The 17,125-nt window shown below is 42.7% G+C and overlaps 1 protein-coding gene across 1 annotated transcript in view; it reads left to right on the top strand.

The window, feature by feature from the left end:
- fchsd2 (FCH and double SH3 domains 2) overlaps positions 1-17,125 on the top strand; it is a 267,174-nt gene that overhangs the window by 198,173 nt on the left and 51,876 nt on the right. Inside the window, 1 exon segment of the mRNA XM_085999451.1 lies at positions 897-1,058. Within this exon segment, the coding sequence (XP_085855577.1) occupies positions 897-1,058 (162 nt within the window).

The raw sequence follows: 17,125 nt of genomic DNA on the forward strand, positions 1-17,125 counted from the left end.
CTGATTTAGAGATCTCTCCAGAACAGAAAGCTGAATGCTGCAGATTTTGACAACTCGTGGCCATTCTGCTTTCTGTGCCGGTGAGAAGAGGGTCTCCCGAGACCTGAAGGAAGGAAGGCTGTAAAGGTAAGTAAAATTTATTTAAACACTTTACACACACCAAACACACTTACTCTGCACTCGTGCACCCATCACTCACCTGAACACTGGACATTTCAAACCCTCCAAGCCTGACGGTCCGCCTCGCTAACTTGGCGTGGTTTGGAGCCGTTGGGAATCCCACACTTCAGGGATAAAAATAGGGATTAGGCTAAAAACTGCCTGTTAACAGACAGTTAATTGGCTCTAATCCCCTTCCTGCCTTGGGGCCGCGGCTCCCAGCACAGGTCGGGTATCCGCCTCCTTTGAAACTGGCATGAAGGCGGCGGGATGGGTTCAGTGCCCCCCCCGATTTCGCTATTTTAAACCCCCACACGCCTCCATGACCCAATGAAAATCCTGCCCATAGTGTTTCAGCTGTAGCACTGCGAACGGGCTGGGCATTGTGAGCTCTTGAGAATATGTAAATTAATTTGATGAAGTCGAGTGCAGTCATCAGCAAAAGATTGCAACTATATACTTACAACTTAAATAGTGAAGGACTGGAGCTTTCTTATAAATACTAAAACCTAAAGACCATAAACAGAACAGGGTGGTAATTTTTGTATCATTGCTTTTTATACTAATGAACTGAATTTTATAAAATGGCTGAAATTTAATGATGTGTTGCATTGAACTTAAATAAGCTTTAAAGGTTGCCAGGTAGACAAAGGGACTGAAACATATTTGGTTAGGCAACATTTACATTGTTCAAATTACAGGCTTTTTTAATAATTGTAAAATATTTTGTTTTGCAGACAGTTAAGCTAAAGGCAGAAGCACGATTGGAGTTACTGAGACAGATTGGGGTTGCTGTGGATACATGGTTGAAAAGTGCCATGAATCAAGTAATGGAGGAATTAGAAAATGAGCGCTGGGCAAGTCTCCCTCCACTCCCCAACAGTGATTCTGTGCATTTGGTAAGACATTCACATGTACGCTGATGACACCCAGCTCTACCTCACCACCACCTCTCTCGACCCCTCCACTGTCTCTAAATTGTCTGACTGCTTGTCTGACATCCAGTACTGCATGAGCAGAAATTTCCACCAACTAAATATTGGGAAGACCAAAGCCATTGTCTATGGTCCCCGCCACAAACTCCGTTACTTAGCCACCAAATCCATCCCTTCTCTGGCAACTGTCTGCGGCTGAGCCGGACCATTCGCAACCTTGGTGTCGTATTTGACCCCAAGATGAGCTTCCAACCACATATCCCACCATGACCAAGACCGTCTACTTCCACCTCTAACTCCGCCCCTGCCTCAGCTCATCTGCTGCTGAAACCCTCATTCATACCTTTGTTACCTCTAGACTGGACTATTGCAACTCTCTCCTGGCCGGCCTCCCATCTTCCACCCTACAAAAACTTGAGCTCATCCAAAACTCTACTGCCCGTATCCTAACTTGCGCCAAGTCCCGTTCACCCATCACCCCTGTGCTCACTGACCTACATTGGCTCCCGGTCCAGCAACCCCTCGATTTTAAAATTCTCAAATCCCTCCATGGCCTCGCCGCTCCCTATCTCTGTAACCTCCTCCAGTCCTACAACCCTCCGAGATCTCTGCATTCCTCCAATTCTGGCCTCTTGCGCATCCCCTATTTTAATAGCGCCACCATTGGCGGCCGTGCTTTCAGCTACCTAGGCCCTAATCTCTGGAATTCCCTCCCTAAACCCCTCTGCCTCTCTACCTCTCACTCCTCCTTTATGACGCTCCTTAAAATGTACCTCTTTGACCAAGCTTTTGGTCATCTGTCCTAATATCTCCTTATGTGGCTCAGTGTCAAATTTTGTTTTATAATGCTTCTGTGAAGCGCCTTGGGACGTTTTACTACGTTAAAGGCGCTATATAAATGTAAGTTGTTTCGCACAAGATTAGATTTTATTCAATATTTAAATTAATATTACACCTGTTCATGACTACACTGCTATACATGATGGCCAATAATGCTGTGTAACAAGAACTTACACTTTTTTTGAAGAAAAAAATTTCTATTGGTAATTAACTGAATTTTAGATGCATATCTGGTAAGTTAATTGCGAGGAAGAAAAATCTGAGAAAATTCATCAGCATGATACCAGGGCTTAAGTGGTTAAATTATGAGGACAGGTTACATAAACTTGGCTTTTAATTCCTTGAATTTAGAAGGTTTAGGGGTGATCTAATTGCGGAGTTTAAAATGATAAAAAGATTCGATAGGGTAGTTACAGAGAAGTTAGTTCCTCTGGTATGGGGCATCCTGAACAAGGGGGCACAATATTCAAATTAGTGCTAGGTCATTCAAGAATTAAACCAGGAAGCACTTTTTCACACAAAGGGGAAAGGAAATCTGAAATTTTCTTCCCTGAAAGGCTGTGGAAGCTGGATCAATTGGAAATTTTCAAAACTGAGAGTGACAAATTCTTGTTAGGTAAGGGTATCCAGGGATAGGGATCAAAGGCAGGTAAATGCAGTTGAGGTACAGATTAGCCATGATGTGTTTGAAAGGCAGAACAGGCTCAAGGATCTGAATGGCCTTCTCCTGTTCCTATGCACGGCATGTGCTCTACTCATTAGGCAGCTATCCTACTTCTAAGAGTACATGACTTTTAAATCACAATTTTAGGCTTAATTTATGTTTGTGAATTCTGTATTTCATATGCAGTCGTGATCATATGTAGCCCCATATATTTTAAGTTAAGTTGTTGAAAGAAATGTAGTTACATACAATCTGCTATTTTAGTTGATATAGTTCAGAAACTAGCTCTTCCTGTCAGGAGATGCATTTTGAATGTTACAAAAACAAATTGAAGTCAAAGAAGTACTTATTTTCCAGAGAAGTCCTTTCAGATTAGATAGTACAAGTAGTAAGCATGATAATAGTAACATGTATTGATACTATAGTTATCTCTCATGGTATAGCTCACAGTGAGTCTGGAGCACAGTTTTATTTTTAGCTGCCCAGGTGGAGCTTGTTTATCTAGCCTGTCCCTTTAAGGCCACAGCTCAGCTACTCGTGGAAGTGGTCTAAACAGGAACATCCTCAGGTTAATGTTGAGGGAAGTTTCTCTAGATTCATACCTGCTTATAACTCTCGTGAGGAAAGACTAGATTATCAAGGTCAGAAAAGCTAGCAAGAAATTATGGAGTTTTTGCTAACAATTTTGATAATTTGAAGTCTACTGGAATTTTTTGAGGATGTAACTGGTAGAATAGATAAGGGAGAACCAGTGGATGTTGTGTATTTGGACTTTCAGAAGGCTTTCGATAAGGTCCCACATAAGAGATTAGCGTGCAAAATTAAGGCACAAGGGATTGGGGGCAAGGTATTGACTTGGATAGAGAACTGGTTGGCGGACAGAAAGCAAAGAGTTGGAATAAACGGGTCGTTTTCCGAGTGGCAGGCAATGACTAGTGGGGTACCGCAAGGATCGGTCCTAGGACCCCAGCTGTTCACAATATATATTAATGATCTGGACAAGGGAATTGGATGTAATATCTCCAAATTTGCAGACGACACAAAGCTGGGTGGGAGGGCAAGCTGTGAGGAGGATGTCATGAAACTCCAGTACGATTTGGACAGGTTGGGTGATTGGGCAGAAACATGGCAAATGCACTATAATGTGGATAAATGTGAGGTTATCCACTTTGGTGGCAAAAACAGGAAGGCAGATTATTATTTGAATGGCAATAGATTGGGAGAAGGGGAAGTGCAACGAGACCTGGGTGTTCTTGTGCACCAGTCGCTGAAGGTAAGCATGCAGGTGCAGCAGGCGGTTAAGAAGGCAAATGGTATGTTGGCCTTCGTAGCAAGAGGGTTCGAGTACAAGAACAAGGATGTCTTGCTGCAGTTGTACAGGGCCTTGGTGAGACCACACCTTGAGTATTGTGTGCAGTTTTGGTCCCCTTACCTGAGGAAGGACGTTCTTGCCATGGAGGGAGTGCAGCGAAGATTCACCAGGCTGATACCTGGGATGGCAGGAATGACGTACGAGGAGAGATTGTGTCGATTGGGCTTATACTCACTGGAGTTTAGAAGATTGAGAAGGGATCTCATCGAAACCTATAAAATTCTGTCAGGTCTGGACAGACTAGATGCAGAAAGGATGTTTCTGATGGCCGGGGAGTCCAGAACCAGGGGTCATAGTCTAAGGATAAGGGGTAAGCCATTTAGGACAGAAATGAGGAGGAATTTCTTCACCCAGAGAGTGGTGAACCTGTGGAATTCTCTGCCACAGAGGGCGGTGGAGGCCAGTTCATTAAATATATTCAAGAAAGAGTTGGATATGTTTCTTGAGGCTAAAGGGATATGGGGAGAAGGCAGGGACAGGGTACTGAATTTGGATGATCAGCCATGATCTCATTGAATGGCGGAGCAGGCTCGAAGGGCCGAATGGCCTACTCCTGCTCCTATCTTCTATGTTTCTATCCTCTGCATTTCTTATGTGAGTCAGAGGATATGCTTTTTTGCTGTCTGCATCACCATGCGAATAGTCCCCCCAGTGGCAGATCTCTTTGCAGCACCTGCGCTTGTGGTCGGCAAGTTAAAGAAACCTAGAGCCTTTATACTTAAATGTATTGTCCCCCGTGGTGGTTTTTGTTGTCACCCACACTTGCGTGAAAGGCAAGTTTTTAAAAAAACTAAAAATCCCTAGTATTAGAACTAGGAAAGAGGCTCTTAGTTTGCTACTGCACTTGTAGTTAATACTGCAGTCTAAACCTCTTAATTCAAAGTTGCTTAATTTCTGTTATCCATTAATCCATTCTGTTATCCACTGCGCTTCAAAAAGCGGCATGCAATCAAGTACAGGTCTGCACATGAGGAGGGAAGTGATAGTCCCAGGAAAAGCATCAAAACTAGGTTCGCAATAAAATTCCTTTTTTTCACAAGCTGCACCGAACCAGAATGTTGGCTTTCACCAATGATAAATGGTCAAGTGGAGATAAAGCTAAGCAGCAAATTATCATCATGGTTTATGGTATTGTGACTGGAGGAAAGAAGAAAGCTAGTGCTGATTGGGAATTCCAAACCACCCCCCTCCCCCCATCCTTGTGTTGATGTTACAATGTCTGAAACCTACAGAAAGAACAAAATAGCATGGATGACTCTTTTTGAGGACTGACTGTATCACTTTGACTGAAGCATGGCATTAAGGCAGAAAAATCACCTTGCTGAGAGTTGAGAATAGTGAGGCTCATGTGAAGTGCCTGCATCTAAAACCAGAATCCATTGCCAACTGCTTTTAGTACTGTAAATTCATTCCACCAGCAGAGGAAGCAGCTGCATCCGATACAGTCGAGGATCCCACATAGCCACTACCTCCGACTCTAAAGCAATGAACCTCTTGAGCACGAGTTCTCTTGACAACCTGCAGACATGAGGTTTGAATGCATTGTCGGTGCTGATAAGGAAGCCTCTTGAATATTTAAGCTAAAGAAAGGGCATTTGTTAAGACATTTGAACAATTACTGTAATACTATATCTTTGTACATTTATTGCCTGTAAACAATTCTTGTTGGTTAACCGTTCAGTCGTAGCTTAGCCACCATGAAAAGAAGCTGCTGGGAGGAAAGCTTCCCAGGGAGAAGTGAAAAACCCAAACTTTGGTTTTAAGCACCCAATAAGCAGGCAAAAAACACCTGAAAATAGAGTGGACAAATAAATTGGCTGGAAGACATGCTCAACTTGCACCACAGCACCATCTAGTGCCAGTGGAAATACAACTACAGCGTGACCGGCAGATAGGCTTTTTCCATTATAAAAATGTTTTGCCATTATAAAAATGTTATGTGGGGATAAGGGAGTTGCCATTATAAAACGTTGGCATAAAATCATGACACACACATTGTGATACCGGAGATAAGCTTATGTGAACAGGAAGTGCACCTCTTATGGAAAACTTTAAATATATAAATAGATATGCAATTAATAAATACAGCAGTATTTCTTTGATAGGATATGCATCTTTTATTTCCTCTCTGTAGAGCCATCTTCCCCTATTTGATATTTCTTGATTCATTTTCAATATATCTCTTGATGCAACTAAAAATGTTTTTGACAGAATCAGAACTCTTCAGTGAGGACTAAAAAATGTTTGCTAGGTAATCTAGATGACTTGGATTCAAAAGCTCAATGTAAAGGGGTTAGATTTGCAGATGATGCCAAACTAGGTATCTGAAGAGGCAGCTCACAGAATAAGTTGGGCGAAACGTGAGTGGGCATAACAATGATATAATTTAATGCAGACAAGTCTAACGTACTACACACAGGAAGAAATAAGCAACATATAAAGTACATGACTGCTGTTGAAATATCCATACACTGTCCCTGTGGCACATCACACAATATCCCAACTACTTTTTGTGTGCAGTGATAATCTGTGTTAGCCAGGTTGTGGGTACACAGTCAAGCTAGTGAAAGGTAAATTTAAGAAGAATGTCAGGAAATTTTTCTTCATACACCAAAATGATCAACAAATGGTATAAACTTCCAGAAAGGTAGTGGATGTGCAAACCTTTGGTTTGAATCAGCAGAGTGATGGTAGGAAGCAGCAATAGTGCCATCAGGCAACAACCTGCACACTGCTGAGCTGTTCACCGATGCCAAGTTTAAGATCAGCCAGGATGACTTGGCTGCAGAGCTCAACACAGCCTTGACAATTTGGACTCTGGAATTGGAAGTACAATTTCTAAATTTGCAGACGACACCAAATTGGTGGGCGGGGGGGAGGTTGTAGTTACTACAAAGGAAGATTGTGACAAAATACAAGAAGACATGAATAAACTTGCAGAATGGGTGTTTAGTTGCCAGTTGAATTTCAATATAGACAAGTGTGAGGTGGAGCATTTTGGTAGGAAGAATGGGACCACATAGTGCTTGGATAATTAGAGTCTAAATGTGGTGGTGGAGAAAAGGGGGTACAGATACACCGATCACTAAAAGTAGCGATGCAGGTCAATAAGGCCATTTTTATTTTTAGAAACAGCAAATCAAGCACTGGAGTTAATTGCTAGAGGGGTAGAATTGAAAAGCAGGGAAGTCATGTTAAACATGCATGTTAGACCACACTGCTGTACTGTGTCTGCACTGTTCTGGTCTCCATATTATGAAAAAGATGTAAATCTTTTTTGCACCTTACCCAATGCTTCTATAAGAGTAACACCAGAGCTCAGAGGTTCTAACTATCCAGAAAGACTGAATAGGCTGGTGCTCTTTTCTCTAGAAAAGAGAAGGCTGAGAGATGACCTGAAAAAGGGGTTTGATAGGGTAGACATAGAGAGGTTTCCACTTGCAGGGCAGTCAAAAACTCGGGCCATAAATATAAGGTAGTCACTAATAAAGCCAATAGGGAATTCAGGAGAAACTTCTTTACCAAAGAGGGGTAAGAATGTGGAATATGCTACTACAAGGAGTAGCTTAGGCAAATAGCATAGATACATTTAAGGAGAAGCTAGATAAGCACATGAGGCAGGAAGGAATAGAAAGCTGTGCTAATAGGGTTAGATGAAGAGGGGTGAGAGGAGGCTTGTTGCTGGCATAGACCGATTGGCCTGTTTCTGTGCTGTAGATTCGATGTAATTGAATGCTGAAAGGGGGGAACTTCGGGATCTCTCTGGATGGATGGATGAATTAACATCAGCTGAATGGCCGCCCTCGTCCATTCTTACCTTGTGACTTTGTAAACCTTGCTGTCAGTGCCTTCACACATCAGATTCTAAAGCGTAAATATGCTTTTGAATCTATAGTGTTATTAGGGTCATTGTGCGACTCAGTTGGTAGCACTCTCGCCTGAGTCAGAAGATTGTGGGTTCAAGTCCCACTCCAGAGCACAAAATCTAGGCTGACACTCCAGTGTAGTACTGAGGGCATGCTGTACTATTGGGGGTGATGTCTTTCAGATGAGGCGTTAAACCGAGGCACCACCTTCCGTCTTGGATTGACGTAAAAGATCCCATGGCACTATTTGAAAGAAGAGCAGGGAAGTTCTCTCCAGTTTCCTGGGCAGTATCCCTTCATCAACACTACTAAAATAAATTATCACAATGTGCAAATTGGCTGTCGCGTTTCCTACATTACAACACTTCAAAACACTTCAAAAATGCTTCCTGATGTCGTGAAAGTTGCTCTATCAGTACTAGTTCTTTCTTTTGTTGTCTTTTGTGCCAACAATAAACAGCAGTTTTCCAGATGGCAAACGTGTTCCAACACCATACAGTAATGAGAGCAGAAATGAGCTGAGCAGGCACACACAGATATTGTAAGCTGAATAATTGTGCAGTGTTACTAAATGAGTTTGCCCTTGTATTATACCTAATGTGACCCTTATGCTTGTTTTGTTGAAACATACATGTATATTTAATGAGGAGCTAAAAGACATATGCCTACAAAAACAATCCAGTGACGACGACTGTCTTGTTCTATCTACATCTCTCGGAAATCTTTCATGTTTACTCTGGCAAAATTGTGTTGTTTACTAGCTTTCCAGTTCTCAAATTGAGCAAGTATTCTTAATTAATTTCTGTTAATAAAAATTGTTACCACTTTGCCTTCAGTAAACTAAAAATGAACATCGCAGGGAAATAGAACAAGTTGGCTGGAGCACAAGTCGGTGATAATATCAGACACTTGGATTTGTTTAGCAACGCAGCACAGATCTAATTGTAAGTGGTTCTGCACCAACAAAAAATACTTACTTAATTGTAGAGAACTAGTTTTATTTTAGTAGACGAAAACTTGCCGGCCTAGAGAATGATCAAGCCATTGCCTGCAGTGCAAAACCTTGTTCTTTTAGCAGAAACTGCTATCCCACAACTCAAAATTAATGCCAGGCTGCTGGACGAAGACCTGTAAATTCATCAACGGTACCTGCTCCCTGTGCAATAATTGCTACCAGCTGCAGGCTTTATGGTAAATTATAAATCGCCATCAACAAGCTGAACACGTGTGTGTGCATGGTGATAATACATTTTATTTTAGTTTCGGTATATACCTAACCAGAGGTTTTCCCTGTAAGACAATAACTGAGCTGTTCAGGTGAGGTGTTGCCTCAAGCACATTGCCATTTAAGATGAATCCACTTTTATGCTTCTTGTACCTAATCTTTTAAGTTTATACATTTGTATGTATACTTCTCTGTGTTGAGCTTCATCTACCATTTTTCTGCTCATTTACCAAGCCTGTCCAGATCCTTTGGATTTTCACACTTAGCACCATTCACCTAACAATTTCATCATTGTCCCCCAGCACACTAAATTTGAAGTCCTCATCTTCACCTTTAAATCCCTCTATGGCTTCGCTCCACCCTACCTGTGCAACTTCCTCTAAAATGTACTTTTTCTCATATACCTTTTGGATCTTCTGGTTCTGCTTGATTCCCTTAATATTCAAAAATCTATCGAGCTCTGTCTTGAATATACTCAACGACTCAGCCTCCACAGCCCTCTGTGGTAGAGAATTCCAAAGATTCATCACCGTCTGAGTGAAGAAATTTCTCCTCATCTCAGTCCTAAATGGCCGACCCCTTATTCTGAGACTGTGACCCCTGGTTCTAAACTCCCCAGCCAGGGGAAACCTCCTCCCTGCATCTACCCTGTCGAGCCCTGTAAGAATTTTGTATTCTGACAGAGAATAGTGGTGAACGGTTGTTTTTCAAACTGGAGGATGGTATACAGTGGTGTTCCCCAGGGGTTGGTTCTCGGACCACTGCTTTTCTTGATATATATTAATGACTTGGACGTGGGTGTACAGGGCACAATTTCAAAATTTGCAGATGACACAAAACTTGGAAGTATAGTGAACAGTGAGGAGGAGTGTGATAGACTTCAGGAAGACATAGGCTGGTGAAATGGGCGGACACGTGGCAGATGAAATTTAACACAGGTAAGTGTGAAGTGATACATTTTGGTAGAAAGAATGGGGAGAGGACATCTAAACTAAATGGTACAATCCTAAAGGTGGTGCACGAACAGCGACCTGGGGGTATGTGTGCACAAATTGTTGAAGGTGGCAGGGCAGGTTGAGAAAGCAGTTGAAAAGGCTTGCGGGATACTGGGCTTCATAAATAGAGTTATAGAGTACAAAAGTGTGGAAATTATGATTAACCTGTATAAAACACTGGTTCGGCCCCAACTGGAGTAGTGTGTCCAATTCTGGGCACCGCACTTTAGGAAGGATGTGAAGGCCTTCGACAAGGTGCAGAAAAGATTTACGAGAATAATTCCAGGAATGAGGGACTTCAGTTACGTTGATAGACTGGAGAAGCTGGGGTTGTTCTCCTTGGAGCAGAGAAGATTGAGAGGAGATTTGATAGAGGTGTTCAAAATCATGAGGGGCCTGGACAGAGTAGATAGAGAGAAACTTCCTATTGGCAGAAGGGTCGAGAACCAGAGGACACAGATTTAAGGTGATTGGCAAAAGAACCAAAGGCGATGTAAGAAAAAACGTTTTTACGCAGCGAGTGGTTAAGATCTGGAATGCACTTCCTGATAGGGTGGTCGAGGCAGACTCAATCTTATTTTTCAAAAGAGAGTTGGATAAGTATCTGAAGGAAAATAATTTGCAGGGTTACGGGGAAAGGGCAGGGGAGTGGGACTAGCTGAGGTGCTCTTGCAGAGAGCTGGCATGGGCTGATTGGTCGTCTTCCGTGCTGTAACCATTCTATGATTCCTCCTTAAAGCCTAGCTCTTTGACCAAACTTTTGGTTACCTGTCCTAATCTCTCCTTATGTGGCTCACTGTCTAATTCTGTTTGATAACGCTTCTGTGAAGCACCATGGGACGTCTTGCTACATTAAAGATGCTATATAAATGCAAGTTATTGTTGTATATAAAAGCAAGCTGTTGGTGGCTGTCTGTCATATATGCTATCTGTTTTCTAAAGGGGTTTGCCTCAGTGCCCTTAATCTATCAAGGACCTGCTCACAACTGATTTAATGAAACTCTAGGATATTTGTACAACAATTAGATAATGAGTCAAGGGCCTAGAAATTCAGTGGCCTGCGCCACCAGTTTGCGCCCAAAGAGGGCTTTAGCGCCTCTGGCCACAACCACCGCGATATTTAGCGGGGCGCTAATGGCGGCGTTGGCCTGTAGCGCTGCGCCGCCACCGATGACGTCATCGATGTGCGCAGCGCCCCGCTATCGCCCCGCTGGCCATATTTCGTCGCGCCGGCCGCAAATAGCGGTAGTGGCGGTAGTGGGGCGAGTTAAGGTGGAGGTGCGGCCGGCCACTTTTTCGGCGGCCGCCTGCCCGCACCTCCGTCCCCGGCCTCCTACACACACACACCCCGCCCCACCCCCCGTGGCATTGCCGGCTGTTTCCCGAGAGCCCGGCACTTCTCCTTGGTGCCGGGCTCATTTGCCGGCACTCGCGAGCGGGGATCGTGCTGTTGCAGGCACCTCCCCCTTAACAGTGGGAGGAAGTCCTGCAGTACCGCAGCCTGCCGTGCCGCAGCGGGTGGCGCTGCGGCACTTTGCACGCCGATATTCAGTTTCAGCGCCCCAAGTGGGGCGCCGAAACCCTTGTTTAGCAGCCGGCTTCCACTTGGGGCGCTGAAACTGAATATTCTGATGGCGCAAGTGGCTCCGCGCGCAGCGGTAATTCCGGCGCCCAGGCGAGCTGGGCGCCCCAAACTGAATTTTTAGCCCAATATGTCTTGCTTTATGAATATTTCTAGAAAATAATCATTCGTAATTGTACTATTTCCCCTTCAGTTAGTTCACCACTTTTATCATAGAACCATAAAAGTTTACAGTACATAAGGAGGCCATTCTGTACATTGTGTCTGTGACAGCTCTTTGCTAGAGCAATTCAAAACTAATCACATTGCTCCGGGCTCTCCCCATAGCCTTGCATCTTTCTCTGCTTCCAATATTTAGCCAGTTTTTCCTTGAACAGTACTATGGTCTCTGCCTCAACCACTCCCTGTCATTAAGTTGGCCAAAGCTGTACCATGCCTAAGATGTATTTAACGTGTATTCCTGTTTCTAAAGTTTACTACTAATAGTGATGGACTTTTCCAGTTGAAGAATTGATGGGAGTTATTTCACCAATGTACCTCCAGCCAGATCTTGAATCAGTCAACTCACAGCTCTGTTTTGAAATTAGAGCTGTGAAAGTCAATAGTTTTGCTTGTTCACTTCCCCTCTTCGTGTCACGTGTGACTTCTCTCTACAATTGTTTCATTAAAACTGGGCTCCGTAACATTTGCTTAACAAATAGCACTTATCGCCCTTGTGTTTATATGTGAATAAAAGCTTGCTTTATAATTATTTCATTACATTTTGTATATTTAGCCCCCAGCAAACCAGCTGCACATTCACACTGAAATTGATGTGCATCATAAAATTGTTAAATATTTAATATCGAATGGGACATAGAAACATAGAAGATAGGAGCAGGAGTAGGCCATTCGGTCCCTCGAGCCTGTTCCGCCATTCAATGAGATCATGGCTGATCATCCAAATTCAGTACCCTGTTCCTGCCTTCTCCCCATATCCCTTGATCCCATTAGCCTTAAGAAATATATCCAACTCCTTCTTGAATATATTTAATGAACTGGCCTCTACTGCCTTCTGTGGTAGAGAATTCCACAGGTTCACCACTCTCTGGGTGAAGAAATTCCTCCTCACCTCAGTCCTAAATGGCTTACCCCTTATCCTTAGACTGTGACCCCTGGTTCCGGACTCCCCAGCCATCGGAAACATCTTTCCTGCATCTAGTCTGTCCAGGCCTGACAGAATTTTATAGGTTTCGATGAGATCCCCTCTCAATCTTCTAAACTCCAGTGAGTATAAGCCCAATCGACACAATCTCTCCTCATACATCATTCCTGTCATCCCAGGTATCAGCCTGGTGAATCTTCGCTGCACTCCTTCCATGGCAAGAACGTCCTTCCTCAGATAAGGCGACCAAAACTGCACACTAAAGAAAGATGTGTACAATAAATGTCATTATTTACACATTGAAGCTAACACATGAATGGTCGGGAATTTAGCATTTTCTTGAAAATAAACAAATTTTTTTTTTATTATTGCTGACTTTAGATAGGGTTTAGTAAGGAATGCTTGCCAAAACGTGTCCCAAGAGTCACAGAGGCTACACAGATAAAACCTAGTTCCTAGGGTGGAGGGGTAACTGATTAGTCATATTTAATGGTAAAGCTCAGACACATCGGGCAGGATTTTCATTGAGCCTTGGAGGCGTGTGGGAGGTTAAAATCTTGAAATCGGGGGGCACGAACCCAGCCCGCCTCCATGCCAGTTTCAAAGGAGGCGGGTACCCGACCTGCGCTGGGACCCGCCTCCCCGAGGCGGGAAGGGGATTAGTGCCAATTAACTGCCTGTTAACAGGCAGTTTTTAGCCTAATCCCTATTTTCATTGAAGTGTGGGATTCCGGACGGCTCCAAACCACGGCAAGTTAGTGAAGCGGGCCGTCGGGGTGAAGGGCTTGGAGGGGTCGAGATGTCCGCTGTTCAGGTGAGTGATGAGTGCAGAGGTAAGTGTGTTTGGTGTGTGTAAAGTGTTTAAAGAAGTTTTATTTTCATGTATTTACCTTTTACAGCCTTCCTTCAGGTCTCGGGAGTCCCTCATCTCACCGGCACAGAAAGCAGAATGGCCGCGAGCTGTCAAAAGTTGCAGCATTCAGCTTTCTGTTCTGGAGAGATCTCTAAATCATCCTGAGAGGAAGGAATTAACTTGGAGTACAGCTTGTCAGTGTTTGACAGCTGTCGAACGCTGATATTTCATCTGTCAAAAGCTCTTGACAGATGAAATGTCAATCTGTGACGTCACCTGTTGACGGGTGGTCCTTAATTGGCCTGCTGGGTGGGCTCAACAAGGTCACTCAAGTGAAAATCGTGTGGGTTGGCCACAACTCAATGGAGGCGGGACTACAACCCCGACAGTTGTAGTCCCGCCTCCTCAATGAAAATCCAGCCCATTATCTTTTGCACTCAATAGCAGTACAAATATATGTTGATTCTGAGTATATAGGTCCATCCAGAGCTAAATGTACTGTTGAAGCACATGAATAATAGACAGCTGAGCTTCCTAGCAAGGCAGCTCTCTGGATTATGGAGTTCACTTTAGTTTACAGACACCGACTGTGCCTATGCGATGATATGTACTACGAATGCACTTTCTTAATTGAGCAGTCCAAAAGTTAAAACTTTGACTAACAGTTAACAGGACTTTGATCTGAGCTATGTCAGTATAAAAATGAAGTAGGTGAATGTTTTGCCTTGTAATAGGTGGATCTTAATTTTACTACAGTTTGATGCAAAATAAATTCACAACAGAAGTTGTGCGTTTTAATGCAACAGAAATCATTTTGAATGGATTTCAGTTTACCTCATATTATTTTCCTGGGACTCCAGTTTGAAAATCTATCAGGTTATCTGCAAGGTCATCGGATTTTTCTCTTTGTTGCCTTATTGGGATATACTCTTGAGTTTTTCGGTGCTATTAACTATATAATATCTGCAGACCTGACCTACAAATTTCTAATAGTGATCATTATAAAGAATATGCAGAATAATTCTTATTCACAGTAATCATGAAAGCAAAGCAATTGCACATGTACTGTATTTTTCTTGAGCTTTCTTGTATGTTTTATTGAGTGCACTGTTAGAAGCTCTGTTTATGGAAGAACTAGCCTAAACTGACGCACTTGATAAAAAATAGCTTTCACAAAGAGCTTCGACGTAAGCATCTTTTCAGTAATACTGTTGTCATTCTGTCATTAAAGGTCATCTTTCAGCCCATATGTTTAATTATAATAAGTTTTATTTCATGTACAATACAGATGATTTAAAAATACATTTTAATCTCCCCAGGTATTGTGTAACGTGCCATTGAAAATGATTATAAGCATGTAGTCTTTTGTGAATAGTGAAGTCCCTGAATATTCATTATGATTTCCAATGCAAGCTATGAAGATGGAACATAGTAGAATGGAAAGTCCATGGCATGACAACTCAAAACAATTAAGCATTCTTTGTCATAGAAAATAAACTAATTTCCATTCATATAACACCTTTCACAATCTCAGGACATCTCCATGTACTTCCAAACTAATCAATTACTTTTGAAGTGTAGTCACTGATTTTTGTAGACACGTGGCAGCCAATTTGCACACAGCAAGGTCCCAAATGCTGCAACGAGCTGAATGTACCAGTTAATCTGTTTTTGCTGGTGGTTGAGGTATTGATGTTGGCTAGGACATCCTGTTCTGCTTTGTATCATGCCATGGGGACATTTGCATCCACCTCAACTGGCAGACAATGCCTCAGATTAATGTCTCATCTGAAAATCATTGAGGCATACCTTCTTGAACTTGAAGTTCAGGTCAACCCTTCTCTCCAATTTCCATCTGAAACACTTCAATACCCTCTTTTGCTGCCCGTATCTGCTTCAGTCCTTTGCAACTGCTCAATGACCATTCTTTTCTCCCCACCCCCATTTGACTGTGTTGCCTTGTTCAAAAAAAGTGGTAGAAGAGCTATGAGGGGATCAGACTATCGAGTGCTCTTGTACCCCTGTGAAAGAATGCATTACTTTTACCACTACTGAGAATGCAAGCCCTAATAGTTTGGAACTCACTGTCTTGCTGCAAGACAGAGGAAGGAAGAAATTGTTACGGGGGGGAAGAGAAGTGGGGTTTTTTAAGGTGTAGTTGTGCTGAGAGATCGAGCGGGGGAGAAACAAAAAGGGATGGGAAGGATTGGAGCTTAAAGAAGCAAGAGTACCTGAGGGGCTCTTGCAGATGTAGAGGGTGTTGAAGTCTGAAATAAATAGGATAAGCTCTCCTTGCCTAATTTTTAGTTTATCTTTTTGGGCTTTGATTATTCAAAATTTAAACAGTTAAATTCAAAATTTCTGCAGCATCCTATTTTTCCTTGAATTGTCTTGCCCTAAAAACTTGTCGCATTTTAAATCACTTCAGTTAATTTACAACAACTTGCATTTATATAGCATGTTTAATTTAGAAAAACATCTCGAGGCGCTTCACAGAAGTGTAATCAGCCAAAAATTGACACCTTTACTTAAAAATTGACAAGATGGATGAGGGTTCTTTATTTTCATTTGCTTTAAGGCTGTTTTAATGTATTTTGTTTTTGTCATATAAAAGTAGAACAAAACTATCTGCATCCCAGAATGTCTATAGACTAATACTGACTAGATAGTCACCAGTTGTCACAGGAATGATGGTGCGTTCCCTAATGTGGAACTGAGTCATGCAGACCAGGAAGATCCCAGTGTGTTCTGAGTTATCTGATCATGATCTCCGTTCCCTTCTCCAGATGCGCAAGGGTTTCTGCTCCTGATCACTATCCGCCGAACCCTACTGGATAGTGTGCATGTGTGGATGACGGGTGAAGGGCAGGGTTAGACTCTACAGCAGTGGACCTCATTGTCGAGGCCCACACATGCAGAATGGCCACTGGGGCAAAGTAACCATATTGCAATGTGTGATAATGGGAGATTGAGACCAGCACAAGTTGCATTAGGCATTCATACTATTAAACAAAAGAGGTAGCTTAAGGGTAAAGAGTAGTCGCACGACTGACGACTGGGAAGATTATATATGAAGCAACAAAAGGAGACCAAGAAATTATTGAGGGGAAAATGCTTGGACGTGTTATCCAGGATAATACAGCAAGAAAAAGAGAATGGTAAAAGAAACGGGAGTGGGTGTAATTTTGACTTTTGCCGATTGTGTAAAATGGGCAACATTGGCTCGGTCACCCTTTAAACCCCTCTCCTGATTTTAGATTACATTAATCAGGAGTGTTTATCAGGTGGCCAAGTCGATGTTGAGCGTTTTACACTATCGTTCAAAGTCAAAATTACCCCCAGGGTGTGCTCATTAAAAAGATTCAGGTGTAACAGTAGTGGAGGATAATGACATGACAGAATTGCTAAATTAATGTTTTCCTCTCTTTTTCAAGTGAAGAAGATTTAATGCCAGAGATTGAAGTTGAGAAATCAGTGAAAGGGCGCATCC

The sequence above is a fragment of the Somniosus microcephalus genome, chromosome 10 (assembly GCF_052327205.1).
Source record: "Somniosus microcephalus isolate GS21.2 chromosome 10, FLI_Smic_1.0, whole genome shotgun sequence".
Lineage (NCBI taxonomy): Eukaryota > Metazoa > Chordata > Chondrichthyes > Squaliformes > Somniosidae > Somniosus > Somniosus microcephalus.